Raw genomic sequence first — 19,365 nt, 5'->3', positions numbered from 1 at the left:
ATACATATGTACACGTTATATTTTAATGCAATTGCTTAGATGTAAATAAACGCTCCACATAATGATATACTTGACCTGCACATGTATATACATACATAAACACATACAAGTACATATGTATGAGGATAATTTATAAAGCTGAAGGGGCTATTTGGTTAGCAATTTAGAATGTTTAGATTGTTTTAAATAAGTTTAATTAATCTTTAAATGTGGACGTAATTAATGCATTAAAGTTTATTTTATACTACCGTTTCAATAACGGTATGACTTGGATTTTAACAGTCAGCTTTTCAAGCCGAAAGTACATATTATTTTTTTATATATACATATACAATGGAGTTATCGCAAAACATTTGCCCTTTCAGCTTAAAACCCTCCACTAAATTTCTTATGCAAAATTTATTTTTAGGACTTTTAGTTTTATTGAAGGCAATAGAGAATGATAGAAGATAATATTACAAGTATTTGCAATTACTTTTTTTTTATATGCAATAACGTTATCAATAGATAAAAGCAAAAAATTCTATTAATTTCACTAAAAAAAATATCCAAAAGCTAATAAATTAAATTTAATTCTTTTCGAATTTACGAATTTATGTTTTTGTTTACAATTTACATGTAATTTGAGAGTTTTTCTATGTTTCCTTCCCATTCCATAAGAATGACGTCACATGAATTTGGTTGACACAATCTTGTCTTCTATCAATCTTGAAAGCCTTAAGACACCTGTGTAGGTATGTCAGGCAGCTTGTATACTAACGTTCTCTTTTTTACATTTTGCAAGTGTTAGCTAAACCTAAAGTTTTCCAGATTTTTTATTAATAAATATATTTTTTTCAATTTTATGCTCTCATTTATTCCCACTTTTGCATTATTTCCAACTATTTTAAATTTTTATTGCCTTTTTGTTGTTGTTTTTGTTGAACCTCCACACCCACCATGCCTACACTAAGTAAATAAATGTTATTTATTTGTAATTTAAAACAAAAAACAATACTGATAATAAACTGTAGCAAAGTAACAGCTTGAGCAAAACACAAACGCATTTTAACAGTGTTGAGCAAAATAGAGCACCATATTTACAGGAACTGAAACACTACTGTTCGTAAAATGTATGCTTTTGCATGAATAAAACACAAAAAATCGGTAGTCAATATCTCACTGAAAATATGGCGCTCCATTTTGTTGCACCCTTTATGACACCCTTTATGATACCAACTTAAAAGATATATTATTCGAATATTGGTAACATTGCTATGTGTCGGCGAGCGAGATGGGTAAATAACCAAACAGTTATACATAAATATGTACATACATACATAAGATATATAAAAGCGCGTGTGGAGCAGCGTTGAGTAATAGTAAATTAGTAGCACAATTTCAACTTTTTTTAAATAGTTAATTAGCAATTTTTTGTTTTGTTAGCCAATGAACAAAAGCTACAGGCAATATAACGCACAAATAGGAGAAAATATTAAGTAATTTGTTACTAAAACTTCCCTAAAATGTTAATAGTTAATACATATACCTTTATATAATATACATATTTTGATTTTGGTATAATTTTGTAGATTTCGTATTTAACCGCTTATGAATAATTATTATTGTAGTGATCTGATTACTTTTTTGCGATAACATTTAATTGCGATTTTGTTTTAAGCTACATTTTGTTAATTTCTAATATTAAACCATTGCTAAAATAAACTTTTTTGGGGCGTCGGTACTTATCACATAAGCAAATATCTTACATACGTACATTCGCACGTACTTTAACGGCAGCAAGCAGATGCGAAATATAATAGTTAAACAAAAAGCCAAAAGAAATAAATATAGAGAAAACAACAAAATGTAAAATAGAATCCAAGTTAAATAGCAAATGGCGAATAAGGAACAAAAGCGAAGGGCGAACAGAGAGCTTACAAAATCACGACCAATTGCGATGTTAAGGCCAATAGAAGAGCACAGAATAGATGTGTTCGTATGTAAGGGGGAAATCAGCGATGGGGAAAAGCCTCAAAATACGATTATGTGAGGCAAATGAATAAATCAGTTATTTTCTCCTTTGCAGCAGTAGGCAAAGAAAGTAAAACAAAAACATAAGAAATGGGTGTCAGCAAACACATACATATTTAACAACAAAAAACATGTAACATACCATAATATTATGTGCATTTAGTATTTAAGAAAAAAATATACAAATTAAAAACAAAAACATGTATACATAAATAACTGAAAAGAAAATATTACTACCACAGAAGAAACGAGAATAAACACAGCGCAGCAACAAATACAATAAATTACATTAAAGAATAAAGTAAATTAAATGAAACACAAAAAAAAAACAAATAATGAAAATCATAAGTGTATGTATGTATTACGTGTAAATATAAAAGTGAGTAAAAACGAAAAATTAATTTAATTTTAATTGTAATGTGCAGTAGCTACAGTCTTAAGTAATTGATAAAGTAATTGAAAAATTAATAAATAATTATAATAAACAATTGCATAGACAACAGCAAGCAAATCGGCAATGAGAACGATGCGAAGAATAAAATATGTTTTCACAAAATTCATGTATTTTATTTCGTACAAAGCATAAATTTGGTACAAAGCCGATATGAAAAAATATATTTATCAGGTACATAGCGGACCGACAAGCAGAGCGATACACACGAAGAAAAAAAGGGGAAAATATTTCCAGTCCCCTACTCGTAAGCATTTTCCACAGCGGAAGAGTCTCTACTTTATAAATTTCGACCGAAATATTTCCGCTATTCATAAATTCTGAATATAGATATTCAAGAACATAATTTTTTTTAATTCCTTTTAAAAAGTAAGTGAAATTTAAAAATATATAAATGATACATATAAGTTCGATTTGGATTTTAGAGCAGTGAGAAATTCAACGATCAGGTTGGAACTATTTACGCAACGGCGAAAAGCCTACATATCATTTGCTGTGACGAAAGTGTCGACTTGAACGGGAGGAAGGAATGCCACAAAGGTCACGACTCAATGGGTCTTTGGCGACTCATACGAGTATTGAGTAATCGTGTTATCAATCATCACTTACTAATTACACCTACTTTGAAGACGCATTACTATGCTATACAAACGATCCATAAACTATAAGACCATGTATTATTAAGAGCAGGAAAAACTGTGTAGACCGTTCAGCATACTATGCAGCATACTATGAATGTTTTTTATCATTTTGCGATTTACTTCAAGCAAGGCACCATATGTACATACTATACATACATATGTATTAGTAATATTTTTGTAGAGCTTAGAGTTGAAATGCTTCAATAAAATTTGGAAATAGTTGGAACTATCGCAATAGTAATTGAGTTCAAATGAATAAATAAGAAACCCGTTAACCGCACATTTGGTAATATGCCTAAGTAAACATAACCAAAGACCACTTTATCCCTTTCAAAACTACAAATCGAAATGACACATACAAACTAAATCATTCAAAATAGTCAAAGGTGAGTTCAGTGAAATATTTCTTCTTATTACTATGAAATAAACACGTAAATATTGTTTGTTTTAACTATTACTTTCGCTAACAATGCGCATTCATAATTGCAGCACTAATTAATTTAAATCACAACATTAAAAATAATAAATTTTATTCGCAAAAAAGTAATAAGAAAAACTCCATGAATATGAAAAACTGCATTTACATACATACATATGTAGATACATTCATTCATGCAAGACATTGTATTCACGGACAAATTGTTTTCGGAACGCCAAAATTACAACTAATCAATGCGCTCACATGTTAAGTATGACTTAGACGCACAGCTTTTTAATTCAATTTAATTCATGTACGCGGTTCATGTGTGGGATATTTATATTATAATATGTATATACATGTATGTATACATATTTATGTACATATATAATATCAAGTTAGGTGGTAGGCTTCAATTTTATTTGAATTTGTTTGTTCCTAAGCCTGCCTACAATCGCAATTTCCTTGAGCATGCTTACATAATTTCGGCTTAATTTTAATTTTCTAATTTTCAGTTTTGTACACATTAGTATGTATACATATTTTTATGTAAAGTCTGCGCTTGTTTTGCATACTGCACTTTATTGTATTGATTTTTTATTGTTTTTTATTGAAAACTAAACATTTTAATTATTTTGTTTAAATGTTTAGTATACCTATTTGCACGTACATACATACAAACAATGAAAGCACAAGTTTGTAAACAAAGTATAACCTTAGATTTAGTACTTTTAAACAAACATAAGCTCTTGTCTTCAAACGATCGACTGTTGCGAAAACCAATTGTAGAACTCCATTATTTTGTCCAAATCTATTTTCACAGAAAGCCGAGATTTTCGTTTATGTTGTAAGTTATTCTAATGAATGGTTTTGAAAGGATTCCCGATTTGGAGAGTCTACCGCATAAACAAAGGTCTTTCAATTAACCTCACAGAATGACAAAGAAGATCAAACAAATAAAAATTTTTATATTTTTCTGTGATCGTTACCATGGAGAAAAAGGTAAACACTGAGAAAGATTATGTTTCCACTCTAAGGAATGTCAAGGGGTTTCGATTGTCGGAAAACACCACTTTATATAATGGTTAGCTGTAAGCAGTGCTGAATACCCTGAAGAATCTCAAAATATCTGCTCGACCACAAGTCCACTTATTTCTAACGTTATTCCTGACAAAACCAGAAACAGACCCACCCATATTAGAAGACTTCGATCCCGTTCTCTTTACACTAACTAAACCAGTGTGCTAAAGTCTAATAGAACGAAATTGTTTATAAATTTTGTGCTGTAATCAGCTTTTTATTGTAATTTTTTTTTTTGTACATTTCTTATGTGTGCAGATCGTTGTACCGTGTATGTATGCGTTTTTGTTAAAAGCTCGCAAAAGTATATTAATTTCTGCTTAAATAACTGTATTGGAATTGGTGTTGGTATTTATTTTGCATTCGGTTTCTGTAGCGTTTGTTTTTTGTATTAAATGAAAACTGTTTTTTTTTTTTTTATTTAAACGTCACACTCACATTCATAAAGCGCACACACTTACAGCTGTGAACATAAAACTAGCAGTACCTATGACGGTTTTTTATAATTTCGTATAGAGAAGTTTTTACTTTAAAATGATCAGATAAATCAGTAAAACTATTGTAAACATCAAAATTTTAGTAAAAAAATGGTAGTTATGAAAATAACGTCACATTTCAGGTGTAAGCACGTGTTTCAATGGCAGTGTTAGGATTAAATTAAGACAAGTTTTGTTATAGCTGGCGTGGCAAGCTCTGTACCAATGATCAAAGAACATTAATTGCGCCGATATTCAAAGCTTTTCTCGTTCTCGGCAAAACTGATTTCGAACGCCATACATTTTAAAGAAGGACCATTATTTTCTAAACTACCATGTTTTACTTACATTTTGAAGTTTACATAGCTTATACTGATTTATTACATTATTTTAAAGTAAAAACTTTAATTTTTTAAGTTGCTAATATGGTCTATACGAATTTATATAAAACCGCGATAGTTACTGCTATTTTTGCCATTTCGTGTTCGCAGCTGTACATATACACACAGATTTAAATGCAATTTTTGCTAATAATTTCTTTCTTTCTCGCTTTTATCTGTGCCAATAGAATGTGCCACGTCCACATATTATTACAATGGCCACTGCTACGAACAATGTCCCATACACACTTATGCCATCCTCAGCGACAGCACGACGGCCAACGGAACGGCGACACTTAGCGACAACATCATATCCAAGACGAGTATAACGGACGACGATGAGCTACAATCGATCGATCGCAGACGAGAAGCTGTGCGCTTATATGCCGACACGAGTGAACCTTTGGAACCGATACATTTGCGGCGCTGCGACAAATGCGACAACAGCTGTCAGCGCTGCTATGGACCACTAAATTCGCAATGCAGCACCTGTCCGTCTGGCAGCCAATTGCGTAAAATACCACACACAAATGAAACATTTTGCTACATCTTTGCGGAACGTAGTTCGGGTAATAGACTCGAGAACGTCTTCAGTGCGAAAGTGGAAACGATTGACAGCGTAGAGCACGATCAAGCTATGAATCCGACGAGTATCGTATACCTGACGCTAATCTTGGTGCCAACGTTGCTCATCATTCTCGTCATTATGTTTGTTTCGGCAGCACGCCGAAATAATTTACGTATACCGTTCTGGCGAAACGGTAGCACAACCGGAAATATGAACGCACTACCGAATATCGGCTATGATCGTGTAGCGCTGCTGACCGAAGGCGAAGAAGATGGTGACGAAGCTGATGATGAGGAGGAGCAGGACATACAGGGTGCAGTGCGTGTCTATCGAGATGAGCTGACACCTTGCGTGGGCGATGAGGCGACAGTCGAAATCGATTTGGCCCCGACAATTATTGAAGCCGTAGAAATAAGCGACTCAGAGGTTGAACTTTTTGATTCAACGCAGCGTAATTAGTTATAGCTAATGGAATAGAGTTACTTTTGTGCAGAGGTGGTGTTATTGTCGCTCTTTTTTTAATTTATATTTTATTTCTCTGTAATAAATTAAGTCAAATTATTGTTGTTTTTGGTAGGGTTTATGGTAATACTGATAGAATAGTACTTTTTTCTTAATAATTGTCAATGCGCTTCAATCTACTAATGAAATTTAAATGCGAACAAAAGATTACAATAAAAGATACGAGTACGGTCTTCAAGAGCTCCTAAATAAGACTCATTTAAATCTTATTTGATATGTACATATCATTTGAATTAACATTTATAGACAATAACATAGAGTTTTATACTATCTTTTCATTTCTAAATTTGGAGGATTAATGTGGAATGAAGAGCTTCCAACACCTTTTTCGCTCTTGGTTTTTAATATTTTAAGGTAAGCTAATTATTAAACTTGAGTAAGACTCCTAACAACCAGAACAATTATTTGCAAAATTGTTGGAACCATTAAAATACATTTATAAGCTTAGTAACTTATACATTTTCAAAACAAATCTGTATAATTTTAAAATATTTGTTTAATAAAATACTAAATTATATATACATACATACAATCTGAAAAATTTGACTCTAATTCGCCCATATTAACAGCGTACTGAAATATACAATTTTGACTCGATAGCTTCGTATACTACTGTGATCAAATTGAAAGGTCAATATTTAATTCGGTAAATTTTTTTCCGCATTCGCCTGATTCACCTTCGTGTAACTCCTGGCTATTTAGCAAATTCACATGACCACTCCGAGTTCACCGTTTTGACTCAATTGAGGATATAAAAGCTGAATTGAAGAAGGCACTGATGGCCATACCGACGAGGATTTTTTAAGTGCTATGATGACTGGAAAATTCCTTGGCATAAGTGTATTGCAGTGGGAGGGGATTATTTTGTAGGAGATGAAATGGAAAAATTACCTTTCAATTTGATCACAGTGGAATACTTCTTTGACCACCATGACTCCAATATATTTGGCACCGTTATATCTAAATATCAATAGTGACCCTGCCGGCCAACGAAAAAATTGATTTTTATAAAAAGAACACAAAGAAGTGATCGAAAAACGGCTGTTTTCCAACGAGAGAGACAAACAAGCAACAAACATAAGAGATTGTGAAATAATTAGGAAAGCTTTTAATGACCAACGACCGCAAACCCTTTGCATGGAGTTTATCTAGAAAATTTCTGAATTTTTCTTTTTAAGAGACTGAGACATATTTGATGTAATGTACATTTTAATATAGTATATACTTTAGCAATAATGAATAGTCGTCAACGTGTTGATAAGGTGAAATACCAGGGGCTCATCCTTGATAGAAAGCTATCATGGAGGCCAAATATTGACCAGAGGAAGGAAGGAATCGGTTGTCTTATATTGCTGTAGAGGAGCTATAGGGAAAAGGTGGGGACTCTCACCACAGATATTGTTTTGGCTCTACGAATCTATAGGGAAGCCAATTTTGTCGAAAACGCTACACTTTCTTAAAATCTTAATCGTGTCCAAAGTGTGGCTCTCATCGGCATCTCCGGTTCACTACGGACTACACCAACAATACCACTTAATGCCACTTTAAACAGAGCACATAACATAGTAGACATTGCCGGCACGTGTATTGCCAGCTTCCCTGGGTATACGAAGGGGTCCGTGCAAGGAAACCCAGAAATTCTCTCCTCTCAAGGGTCAATTGGGTCGCTGCGGAAGAGGTACAGTGAGCTTTTTTATAGATGGGTCGAAGCGAGGAGGGAGGGTTGGAGGAGGAACCTTCTGTAAGGAATTCTCCTTCACGGTGAGGCTACCGCATCACTGTAATGTTTTTCAAGCATAAGTGGCTGCTATCACGGTAGAGATAGACATACTGCTACGAAGTGAAATCTCTTTCAGGGAGGTCAGCAGTAGAAATAGTTCGAACCTACTTCAACAACAGAATCGTTTGGGTACCTGATCACAGCGTAATCGCTGGCATATTACAAAGCTGATGAACTAGCCAGAAGGGGCACTTTTGTCCCGCTCACGTCGGAATGGGACCGGATTGGATCTCCATTGGTGTCTGGCGTTCTAGCACTGAGCCAATGTTCCTCGCTCGCGCTTAGCATGCACTTATCGACGCATGTTTCTGTGCGACTACAAGTCCTTCTGCCTACAGTAGCACGCCAGATATCTACTAAACTACTTGCCTTAAGAGAAGTTCAGCCGCAATTGTTGGAGTGCTTACTGGACAAAGTCTAATAGGCATTCACGCGGTAAGGCTTAAAGTCTTGTCAGACGCTAGTTGTCAAAGTAGTATAGAGGAGGGTGAGATGGAAACATCTAGGCGATTTCTCCTCCATTGTCCAACTTTTGCATGACTGTGGCTTAAACATCTTGATAATCTTAACTTCAGCGGGCCGAAAGACATATACGTAACTGACATTAACCGTCTTAGCAAATTTGTGATAGGCTCAAAGCGCTTTGTCGATCTGTAATAGACTTTATACCTAGTTTTAGGAGCTTATAGAAATCCGGAGGGAAGTATGTCTGAATGTCAAAAATGGGCTGAATTTGGTCATTACTTCTCTTAGACCCCGTATACCTAACATAAAAATTACCGAAGTGCGGGGTGAAATCGAAAAAGCGTGTTCATAATAGAGTATCTTTATGCCTATACTGAATAAAACCGGGTGAAAACTTGGCCCAGCTCATATATAACTAATATCAGAATATTCGAACATCCGGCTGACTTTACTCCATCTGGATTGATGATGGTGATGGTGATGGTATGTGAGGTACCTATTATGTGGCATGTTAATAACGGGTGGGCCATATAAAATTTTAAATTACAAAAAAAGGGCGTAAAAGATTGAGTGTAGCATTTGCTGTATGGCACGTAGCGCCGTCCTGCTAGAACCAAATGTTGTCCAAGTCTTCCTCTTCAATTTGCTTGAAGAAAAAATTCGATTAGTTGCGCGATATCGCTCACCATTGACGGTTACGGCGGTTCCTTCTTCATTTTCGAAGAAAAATGGGCCGATGATTCCACCAGACCAAAAACCGCAACATAAGTGATTCGTGCGGGTGCATTGGCTTCTCGACGATTACGTGCGGGTTTTCTGTGCCCCAAATGCGACAATTCTTCTTGTTAACGTAACCATCGAGGTGCAATGTCCGAAAAGATGACTTTTCGGTAAAATTGAATGGGTTGAAGACTCACCACTTTGGAAAAAAGTTTTCAATATTTCCCAGTTTTCTTCTAGTGAATAGCGACCTATTTCGTAAATTTTAGACTTTTTACTGAATATCTGTCACTTTCCGAATGGTATTTGACGTTTCCAATGTCGAAATATAGATAATTCAAATTTAAAACGTTAGATAGCCACCCAATATACAATTCATCATTCAATATACAATTTTCCCAGCAACTGAAGGAATTTCTAAAAATAAAAATAAATATTTTCTTGTTCAAGTCTTACCTCCATGAAATCACATGCATATGTACATACATATGTACGTATAGCATACGCTAATTAACAAAATAATCAAGTACTGATTACAAATTGCTAAAGTATCTAATAATTCCTTGGATATGTATGTATGTATCACTCTTAATGAAAACTGTAAAAAATTTACATAATGAAATTGAAGATTTCATTTACAACAAGGCAGAACTGTGCGACAAGCAAGTAGAAACATCAGAACGGGTGTGTTCAGAACCAAATTGTGTCGCGCACGCCTGGAGCACGCATCTGCAGACGCCACGAAGTATATGAAACACGTACAAATACTCGCGGAAATGTCATTAGCTCAAAATCAGTGTCAACTAATCATGTTTCAAGGCGGTAATTAAACAATTCTAGTGGGAAAGAAGAATATTATGAAAGCGTCAAAACAATAAAAACACTCGAAAAGATAATTGTGGGCATTTGTACATCCGAATGTACATATTTACATGTATGTACGTACATGTGTGTGGGTATCATAAGTTATTCATTAGAATAAAAAGATCATAAAATTGGTTTTGCTTCGAAGGCAGCCGCTTTGATCTGTGCGATAAAAACTAATTTTAATTTACAGCACAAATAAGTATATCTACCATCTGAAGGAGTCTGGAACAAGGAAGGATAATTTAATTTGAAAATATTAAATAAAGAAAAGTGTATTTAAAACTTTAAATTAAACAAATTTGGTCTTAAATGCGTTATTTGGTATTTACTTAAGGCATATAACATCCATGTAATAATTACTATCATTTCTCTATATAAAATTTTCGCCAATTGTGCTATGTTGTATGGACTTTAAGAGCCTTACCTCATTACACTCTATAAATACAGCATACACTGTAGAGACTTATCACTTAGAGAAAAGTGCCATAAGTTGAATAATGTAGATTTATTTGTTTTATTTATGTGTTTTCATTAACAATCCCTTTCCCTACTAACCCTCCAAGATCACGAACACATTATTGTCATGCGCCAAATATGAGAAAACACTTCACTATTAATTGAGGCACACGATAAAATGTTTTGTACGAGGGTGGCCCCTGAATGAAATTGAGAAATTCATTCGCTGATCACTGAATGCACTCGAACATCTTAAAAACAATAAATAAAATGCAATTGAAAGAGTTTTTTAATTATATGTACTTTATAACAAATATACATACAAACTCATACGTAACTTATTACATATTTCATCAAAAAAGATACAGTTTTGTTAAAAGACTTTTTATTAGCCGACTCTGTTAGATATTCTCTAAACGCGAAAAAGAAAACAAATCGTGCAAAGCACGAACAAAGCACTTGCCTAGTAGACTAATATTAGGTATGAACTTGAGCTTCGACGATTGAACCAAATTGTTTCAGATTGAATGATACTGAACAGAAATCAGAAAAATATGTATGTATGTATGTATGTATGTATATCGTAAAGCCTTCGAATAAAATCAAAACGAACACCAATATTTAAAATCCGATGCAAAATCCTTGATATCCATATATTTATAATATTGTGCGATAAATTTATTCCGAATTTAGCATATTTATTGTGAGTGCTTTTGTTGTAGAAGAATATTTGATTAAAATAAGTTTCTAACGAAACACTTAGATAGAAGATAGAATAAAAATTGAGGTTCTGCACCGCGACCTAGGGTCTATTGTGCCCTCCCCTATATCACATGACCTCCCAGAGCCCCAGCAGCCTGAACAGTTCCAGTAGTTTGCCGGGCGCCAGTGAGGTGATGTGATCCCTGCTGATATAGACGGAATCCAGGGCCTTGAACCTTTTTCCACAGATTGCTGTGCAATCCAGGATTAGGTGTGCTGGTGTTTCCAGCTCCTGGTCGCAGAACCGGCAGTTAGCAGAGGAGACCATGCCCATGTTGGACAGGTGCTTCCTAAGCTTACAGTGTCCTGTGTAGACTGCGACGAGGAGACGGAATTTCCTACTCAGAGCCCGCTTTTCAGCTGACTCTGGTGTCATGCCGTCCTCCAGGAATCTAAGGTACCATTAAGAGTGGCTCCGCTCATTCCTGCTCTACGAGGGTCGCCATGACCTCCTGGCTGTCCTGGCTCCGGAGTACGCGGAATGTTCCCTCGTTGCCGTCTCCTTTTACGTTCACCCCTTGATTCCACTTTCGTAAAACCACCCTTCTCTCTGCCGTCGATCCTGCTCGAGGGGGTTGCGGGGGCAGCATTTGCGCGATTTACCGTGGTCCTTGTTGACTCACTACGCTGAGTACCGCTGCAGGAGGGCACATCGTCGTCGTCGCGTGCGTGCTCCTCGAAGAGTGCTCGCTCTTCAGGCGACAGGGCATCCAGGAAGCTACACTTTCGTCTAGCCACTCTTGCCTGTGGTACTACTACTGCTGCTGCTTTTGTCCGTTGTTCCAGCTGTTGTTGTTGTTGCCGTTGTTTTTGTTGTTGTTGTTGATCCATCTTGTTCTTACGACCGTTTGGCCCGTGTTGTGGACCTCCCGGTCTAGTCTTAGTAAGGGGAATCCAAAAGTCCGCTGCGCCAGAGCCCCTTGACGCAGTAAGGCCACCGTTACTTCCCAAGGCGGCCCGGTATTGGGAAGGCTCCGTACGAATACAGCCTAATTTACTTCCTGGCTGCAAATCATCCAATGGGCACGGGTCGCATAATACCCTGGATTAGGAGGTGGTAGCTCTTGGTCGCCGCGCACATGCGGCCTCTGCCATACCCCAGGGGAGATGCTATGCAGCATCATCCCTGGTTGATGGGAGATGCCGTGCTGTGCTGCGGTTTAAGCCCCTGCACCACGACAAGATGCCTACCATTCGCAGAGGAACGAATCACTCATTCGATGATGGAGTTAGTGGTGGGAGGATTTCATTCAACTAATTAAACAATTCATTTAACAGCCACAGATAGCGTAAGTCTTCATTTTTTACACGAAATTCTGGAAATCCAAATTCAAACGGCACTGAGTTTAAACAAATTTAAGAGGTGCAAAAATAGTATATAATATATATCTGTATATATATGTATGTATGTATCCCTCTGATGTTCACAAAGCTCTCTATCAATATCTCTAAACTATTGGAATCCTATTATCAAGCATTCAAATGCACTTCTAATTCTTTGGAGAGTGATAAAACCTACGTAGAGGAAACACTCAGAAGCGAACACAATTCAAGAGTATTGTTTATGGTTGCGAGCAAAATATCTTATCAAATTGCAAATAGAACAACACAGCACTGTATTGGTAGAGACTCATTGTGGGAACTAAAACGAGCTTTACGCGTATAAATACGGTTCGATCACAGAAGTGAGCACAGTGCACAAACGGGCTACCAGCGCGGCGGTATCAGTACAATTACACAACAATAGTAATTAAATAATAAATAATTTCCCAGGACTGCAGGCAAAAAGTGCAAACAATTAATTATACACAATTATAATTAACTTGTAAAAGCAGCCAAAATGGCCTACAAAAGTGTTGTCGTGACTTGTGCCTTATTTGCACTATGTCTAAATACACTGCAAATCGATTCTTGCCAATCTGTAGAACAACGTTTCAAGTTCCCAAATAGTGATATTTATTTACGTTTGGTCCGCGCTCCGCCACTACAGTATCAAGTAATGAAAGGTAGTATTACCGTTATATTCAAAATGAAAATTTTAAATAACACCTATGTCCTTAGGTTCCAAGACACTACAAACTGTTACGTTGGAGAACACCTCCAGCGATAGTAATCTGGAATTGACAGATACCGGTTCTTATTCACTTAAAACAGCAGACACAGCCATTACTTTTGATTTGATTACCAACGATGGTAATATTGTACATATTCGTGTGTCGCGCAGCGTACCCGCTGGTACGCAACCTATTGATTGTGTCGACCTGGATACACCGCATACGCATTGGTATGGTGGACCAGAATATAAGGATCACTACTGGCCCGTAGAGAAACAAACGCTGACGAATTTCTCTTATGTGACTAAAGAGCTGGAGAATATGGGCGTTGCTGAACGTTATTGGCTTAATACCAAGGGCGAATTCTTTTATGTCGACGATAATACACCACTTTTTATCGAACTGAACTCCGTTGGTTACGAGAATAGAATATGTTTCAGCGCATTGAGTGCGCTGCCTTTCAATCCACGCACGGAAAAAGTTACTTTCATTTATCATATTGGCTTTGCGCCTAATGCCAAAGCGGCACATATGTATGCAGTGAAGAAGTTCCTGAGTCATCCCACCGATTACCCGGATGAGCGCATGGTGGCACTTCCCATCTGGTCGACTTGGGCACTTTATAAGAGAGATATAAACGATTCCGTTGTGCGCGAGTTCGCCGATGAAATCATAAATAAAGGTTTCAACAATAGTCAATTCGAAATCGATGATGATTGGGAGGATTGCTATGGTGCATTGACGATCCGTAAATCGAAATTTCCCGATATGAAGAAACTGACAGATGACTTAAAGGCGAAAGGCTTTCGTGTCACGCTGTGGATTCATCCGTTCATCAATAAGAACTGCGAACCCACTTACAGTGAGTCACTCAACAAGGGGTAAGCATACTGGCAAAGAAAGATTGACTAGATTGATTAGCCTTTTAACTTGGGTGTAATTGAAACATTAATTGTTTTTTTTTTTTAGTTACTTAATCCTTGATCATAATGGCAATCCCGATACGCAATGGTGGAACAGCGGCGAGAAGGAGGCTGCTTATGTTGACTTTACAAAAGCGGAAGTGCGCACTTGGTTCAGCGACCGTTTGAAAAAATTGCAGGATGAAGGTGGCATTGACAGTTTCAAATTCGACGCAGGCGAGACTAGTTGGATGCCAGAAGATCCAGTACTGCAGGGAGACTTAAGCCTCTCGCCAACACAAATGACACGCGACTATGTGCGTACCGTAGCGGCTTTCGGTCCCCTAGTGGAAGTACGTTCCGGTCAGAATACACAGGATTTACCTATTTTCGTACGTATTGTCGACAAGGACTCTGTATGGGGTTGGAATAACGGTTTAATAACGCTCATAACAACATTATTGCAAATGAATTTGAACGGATATCCGTTCGTGCTGCCCGACATGATTGGCGGCAATGGATATGACGGCCCACCAACTAAAGAACTGTTTCTGCGTTGGCTGCAAGCAAACGTTTTCATGCCGAGCTTGCAATTTTCATACGTACCATGGAACTTCGATGACGAGGCTACTGAGATCAGTAAAAAATTTGTAAAAATGCACGAAGATTTCGCGCCTGAAATTATTAAACGTTTCAAACTAGCAACGGAAACAGGTGAACCCGTAAATCTGCCTCTCTGGTGGGCCGATCCAAGCGATAAGGTTGCTCAAAGCATATATGATCGTAAGTTGTATTTAATATTACTCTGATTTGAGGAAAAAACAAGTAACTTTTTTTTTAGAATTTCTTCTTGGCGACGACATCATTTCTGCACCTGTTGTTCAAGAAGGTGCTATCACACGCGATATCTACTTGCCTAAAGGTCAATGGAAAGACGGCAATACCAATGAAGTACACAATGGTCCTAAATGGTTAATGGCATACAGTGCGCCTTTAGACATTCTACCGTACTTTGTGCGCGTACAGGATTAAAATGTAGACAGCAATTATTCTTAATATTATATAATGAAATGATTTTTAAATAAACTAAATGCGTAAATTTAAACTTTGATATTTATAAAACTATATTAAAATATTGGCATTATTCAAAATTTCTTAATTAACATTTACAATGTTCTGTTTTTTATGCAAAAATTAAATCATAATTATACCGTATATACACAAATTACAAAAAATTGCTTAGGTATATCACAGATAAATTTTGTTCAGTAATACGACAAAAATTAGTCCACTTGCAGATCGTCAAGTGACGCAGACTCCAAGGAATCATAAAGTATATCTTTAATATACTTCAATTCGTTACGATCACTATGCAAAGCTTCTTGTTCCTCTTCTAGAATCTCTTCCAAACATATACTAAATGATAAAAATATGATTAAAAGTGTGTCTTAATGTGTGAAAATCTGTTCCTTAAAGTGCTTACTCAACTTCTACATCTTTCTTTTCTTCCAATGCTGCCTCTTTCTGTTTCAGCAAAGTCATTTGCAACACATGCAGTTCTCGTGCCGACTTCGACCACTGTGCTTTATAATACTCTTTGGCTTTCTCAATGTCTGCAAAACGTTCCGTTTGTTTTTGCTGTAAATATTCATTTGTAATTATTGATCAGTTTTTTAAATAAATAACCGTATTTGTGATATATTACTAAATCTGCAAGCATGCCTTGCAGTTGTTCTGCTGAGAAATGAGTTTTCTCCATAGCCGTCAATTGTTTTTCCAATTGATCAATTCGCAACTTCATTTCCAGCTTTTCAGATTCAGACTCCAAACCAATCACGTCGGCTGCTTGACACTTTTGCTGTGCTTGTTCCAGTTCACGTTCTGCACTTTCTGTGGCACGCTGCTGCATTTCGTGCTTGAGTCGTTGCATCTCATCGTCTAATTGCTGAAACTTCTCCGCATAACTTCTTTCAATGTCCTGTTTCACTGTCTGTACGATGCTAATGGTCTCCTGATGCTTTAATGCATTTGAATTTAATTCTGCATGAGCCTGTTCTAATTCTGCATTCAATCTCTCACATTCGGAAAGCTTTGCTTCTAGTCTAGCTTGTAGTATCGACCTTTGCTGCTCCCATTCTTTATTAAGTTCGCCTAAATATTCGACCTCCTTTTGTTCCAAACCTTTAATGAAGTGTTCCATTTGCTGTGCTTTCCACTCCTCTAATTCCCTAACAATTTTCATTGTCATTTCCTCAGGATCGGTCTCTAACTGATCGGTATTAACACCAATAGATCGATTTTGGGGTTTAATTGGTATGTAACTTGCCCTTGAAATTTCAATATTGGAAATGCTTTCCAGCGATTGTACCTGTTCATTGTCGGAGTAATTAGATAGTATTGGTCTACTTAGCCGACGTGCCAAAGGATCAGTGCTTCTGCATAAATCTTCCGATGATTTAGCAAATAGTTCAGTGTTTTCCCCCAGAACACGTCCAATTATAAAAGCGTCAGTTTGCATTTTCATATAATTCCGTTCGTACATTTCGAAATTGGCAAAATTGCGACTACTTATTTGGCCTGGGTCATAAGGAGCGCGCTTTTGTTGCAAAGTATTGGGAAAATCCAAATTTCGATAGCACTCTGTAATGTCAGCTGCTCCCTTTTCATCGATTTTATACGAAGCATAAGCTTCAGTCAATGGGCCATGCTCTGGGTTTAATTTTTTTGAAAAGTTTGTCACAAGTTGCATGCTAAAAATATAATCCACTGAAGGCTTCGGCATTCTAGGACTTACAATTTTATTTATACGGTCGAAATAAAAGGTACCATATTTGGTAAAGGCCTTGCTCGTGCTGAAATGGGTATCTTCTGGTAATAACTTGGAAAAATCCAACCGAAAGTTTCCTACAATGTCAATATAAAATACCACGTATATGTGTGTATCATATGCTTGCGTATACGCATGTTTTATTACACAATCTCTAAAATGCAATATGTCTATATACTTACCCACAACCGTATTATTGACGTAAATGCTTATTGGTATAAAGAATATCCGTTGAAAATATAATCGTAAGCTCTTCAGTGACGACTTAAATGTCAGCGAAACTTTTTCATTGATAGCATAGCAATCCGACTGATTTACTATCATTTCCAGCTGCGAAGTGCTCCCTAAAAAGTCATAGTGGAAAACAAAAGTGCTAGTTTGACGGTGGAAGTTCTTCTCCATTTCCAGCACTTTCAATAGATTCTTTACTTGTTTAAATGTTAAAGTCACATTGAAAATGTCACAATCCACATCTGGATTGTTGCCCACTTGGATGAGCCCTACTTGTTCCAGAAGCTGAACATATACATTACTTTGTGACTGCAACATTAGTGATGTCTCAGATGATTTCGGAGAAATTCCTTCATTAAGCAAACCTTTTCTCTGCAGAGAACCCTTAAATATCAAATTACAGTATTATTCATTTTTTATAATTACTACCTTTCCCAAAAACACTTCAAATTGACCATTATCAATAAGATTCTTTTTTACGATCACTAAAAGCAAATAAATCTCCGGTTTATTTTGCCGCCATTCCGAACTTAGTACATTAAGTTTATGCCAATGTAGTTTCAACTAAAAAAACAAACAAATACTATACCAATATATATATATATATATATTAGTACAAACTTTACCTGCACGTTCTTCAATGCCGCTATTACTGGAACCCCTCTGATTGGTAAAAGCAATGATCCAATTCCTCGACGAGGAGATGTATCCGTTCTACCACTTTTAATAAAGATTTCCAGTTTAACTGGCCGATTGTCTGTTTTCATTCTATTAAAAATTAACGAAGTTAGATCACAATTAAATAAATGAATTAATACCACTGGCGAACCGTTTAATATCACTGAGCTCACACTCCCAAATACAATTGCTGTTAAAGATGGTCACAGTTTCTGTAGAGTGACCCTCTACTTCGAATTTCACACCATTTAAAGAGGCAGTAAGTATAACCTTATCCTTGTGTCGTTCTGTGAAATCCCCTACACCATCACGACGATGAAGACCAATTCCTGGTAATAATAAGAATTTAACAGAAACTATATAATTGAGCACAGGAATGCTTACCTTCTACAAGATGTAAAAATATGCAAAATGTATTATCCGCCGATTCGGAAGCATCGCTCTCCGAGGCGGAGTAAGCATTGTTGCTCATATTACACGTGCGCGTAATATGTAATCTTTTTTCGATCAATATATTTTCAAAAAATATAAGAAATCTTAATTGAAATATACGTATGAATCGAATAAATATAACGATATTTTTAAATTTTTCCGAAAGGAGAGTGGGAAAACAATGCTTCTTCTAAATTTTTTTAGTTCACAATTATGTATTTACCATTCAAGTGTTGGAAAATACACCAATAATTCATTGAATAAAAAATGTTCGCATTCATAACCATTTTTTTGTCAAGTTATTTATTGCCTCCTATATAAAATATACTATATATTTTTTATATTGAACATGAAAGTTCCCAATTCTTTAAAATGTCATGATGGAAATAAAATGTTAAATGTTAATAGCAAGTGACAGATATTAGTTAATTAATTGCAGGTATAGACTTGGATTAATTATTGAGCCAAGTTATACCATGTTCCGATCGAAAATTTAAAAGATTAGATTACATTTAAGCATTTCATAACCCAACAGTGTTCTCACTGCCGGTAGAAATATCAAAAAACAGCTGTTATTGTCTTTCATGAAGTCACATCGCTTAATATTCATCAAAAGAAAAGATTGTCACATAGTATTTTTAA

The 19,365-nt window shown here is 36.1% G+C and overlaps 3 protein-coding genes across 7 annotated transcripts in view; 2 read left to right on the top strand and 1 right to left on the bottom strand.

Moving 5' to 3' along the window:
• The window catches only part of LOC105229647 (furin-like protease 1), a 298,513-nt gene extending 291,711 nt beyond the window's left edge, over positions 1-6,802 (top strand). For all 3 annotated transcript variants that reach the window (XM_049448292.1, XM_049448290.1, XM_049448291.1), the window contains one exon: positions 5,648-6,802. In XM_049448292.1, coding sequence (XP_049304249.1) covers positions 5,648-6,486 — 839 coding nt within the window. In that variant the 3' untranslated portion in view covers positions 6,487-6,802. The remainder of the gene's footprint in view (positions 1-5,647) is intronic.
• Positions 6,803-13,283: 6,481 nt separating this feature from the next.
• Positions 13,284-15,660, top strand: LOC105229599 (myogenesis-regulating glycosidase). Its single transcript, XM_011209992.4, has 4 exons — positions 13,284-13,605; positions 13,661-14,534; positions 14,623-15,338; positions 15,397-15,660. The coding sequence occupies exons 1-4, from the start codon at positions 13,440-13,442 to the stop codon at positions 15,585-15,587; spliced, it is 1,947 nt and encodes a 648-aa protein (XP_011208294.2). The 5' UTR covers positions 13,284-13,439; the 3' UTR covers positions 15,588-15,660.
• On the bottom strand, positions 15,556-18,937 carry LOC105229598 (uncharacterized). 3 transcript variants are annotated; one of them, XM_011209990.4, is made up of 8 exons: positions 18,676-18,937; positions 18,443-18,590; positions 18,240-18,381; positions 18,043-18,177; positions 17,565-17,997; positions 16,261-17,459; positions 16,039-16,193; positions 15,556-15,971 (listed from the first exon to the last, which is right to left on the bottom strand). In XM_011209990.4, the coding sequence occupies exons 1-8, from the start codon at positions 18,761-18,763 to the stop codon at positions 15,839-15,841; spliced, it is 2,433 nt and encodes an 810-aa protein (XP_011208292.3). In that variant the 5' UTR covers positions 18,764-18,937; the 3' UTR covers positions 15,556-15,838. The 3 variants fall into 3 exon arrangements, with proteins under 3 accessions (XP_011208292.3, XP_011208290.3, XP_011208291.2); XM_011209988.4 differs by having other exon boundaries at positions 18,443-18,620; positions 18,676-18,936; XM_011209989.4 differs by having other exon boundaries at positions 17,565-17,985; positions 18,443-18,620; positions 18,676-18,936.
• Between the last annotated feature and the right edge of the window lie 428 nt (positions 18,938-19,365).

Source organism: Bactrocera dorsalis, chromosome 2 (assembly GCF_023373825.1).
Source record: "Bactrocera dorsalis isolate Fly_Bdor chromosome 2, ASM2337382v1, whole genome shotgun sequence".
Taxonomy (NCBI): Eukaryota; Metazoa; Arthropoda; class Insecta; order Diptera; family Tephritidae; genus Bactrocera; species Bactrocera dorsalis.
This window is presented reverse-complemented; position numbering and strand designations above follow the sequence as displayed.

What these genes read in the sequence shown, in the direction of transcription:
- LOC105229598 (XM_011209988.4), bottom strand. Translation starts at nt 18,763, where the DNA reads ATGAGCAACAATGCTTACTCCGCCTCGGAGAGCGATGCTTCCGAATCG. An exon ending in AAGGCATGCTTGCAGATTTA is followed by an intron (nt 16,194 to 16,260) that starts GTAATATATCAC and finishes GAATATTTACAG; the next exon opens with CAAAAACAAACGGAACGTTT. An exon ending in AAGAAAGATGTAGAAGTTGA is followed by an intron (nt 15,972 to 16,038) that starts GTAAGCACTTTA and finishes TTTATCATTTAG; the next exon opens with TATATGTTTGGAAGAGATTC.
- LOC105229599 (XM_011209992.4), top strand. Translation starts at nt 13,440, where the DNA reads ATGGCCTACAAAAGTGTTGTCGTGACTTGTGCCTTATTTGCACTATGT. An exon ending in AGTGAGTCACTCAACAAGGG is followed by an intron (nt 14,535 to 14,622) that starts GTAAGCATACTG and finishes TTTTTTTTTTAG; the next exon opens with TTACTTAATCCTTGATCATA. An exon ending in TGCTCAAAGCATATATGATC is followed by an intron (nt 15,339 to 15,396) that starts GTAAGTTGTATT and finishes CTTTTTTTTTAG; the next exon opens with AATTTCTTCTTGGCGACGAC.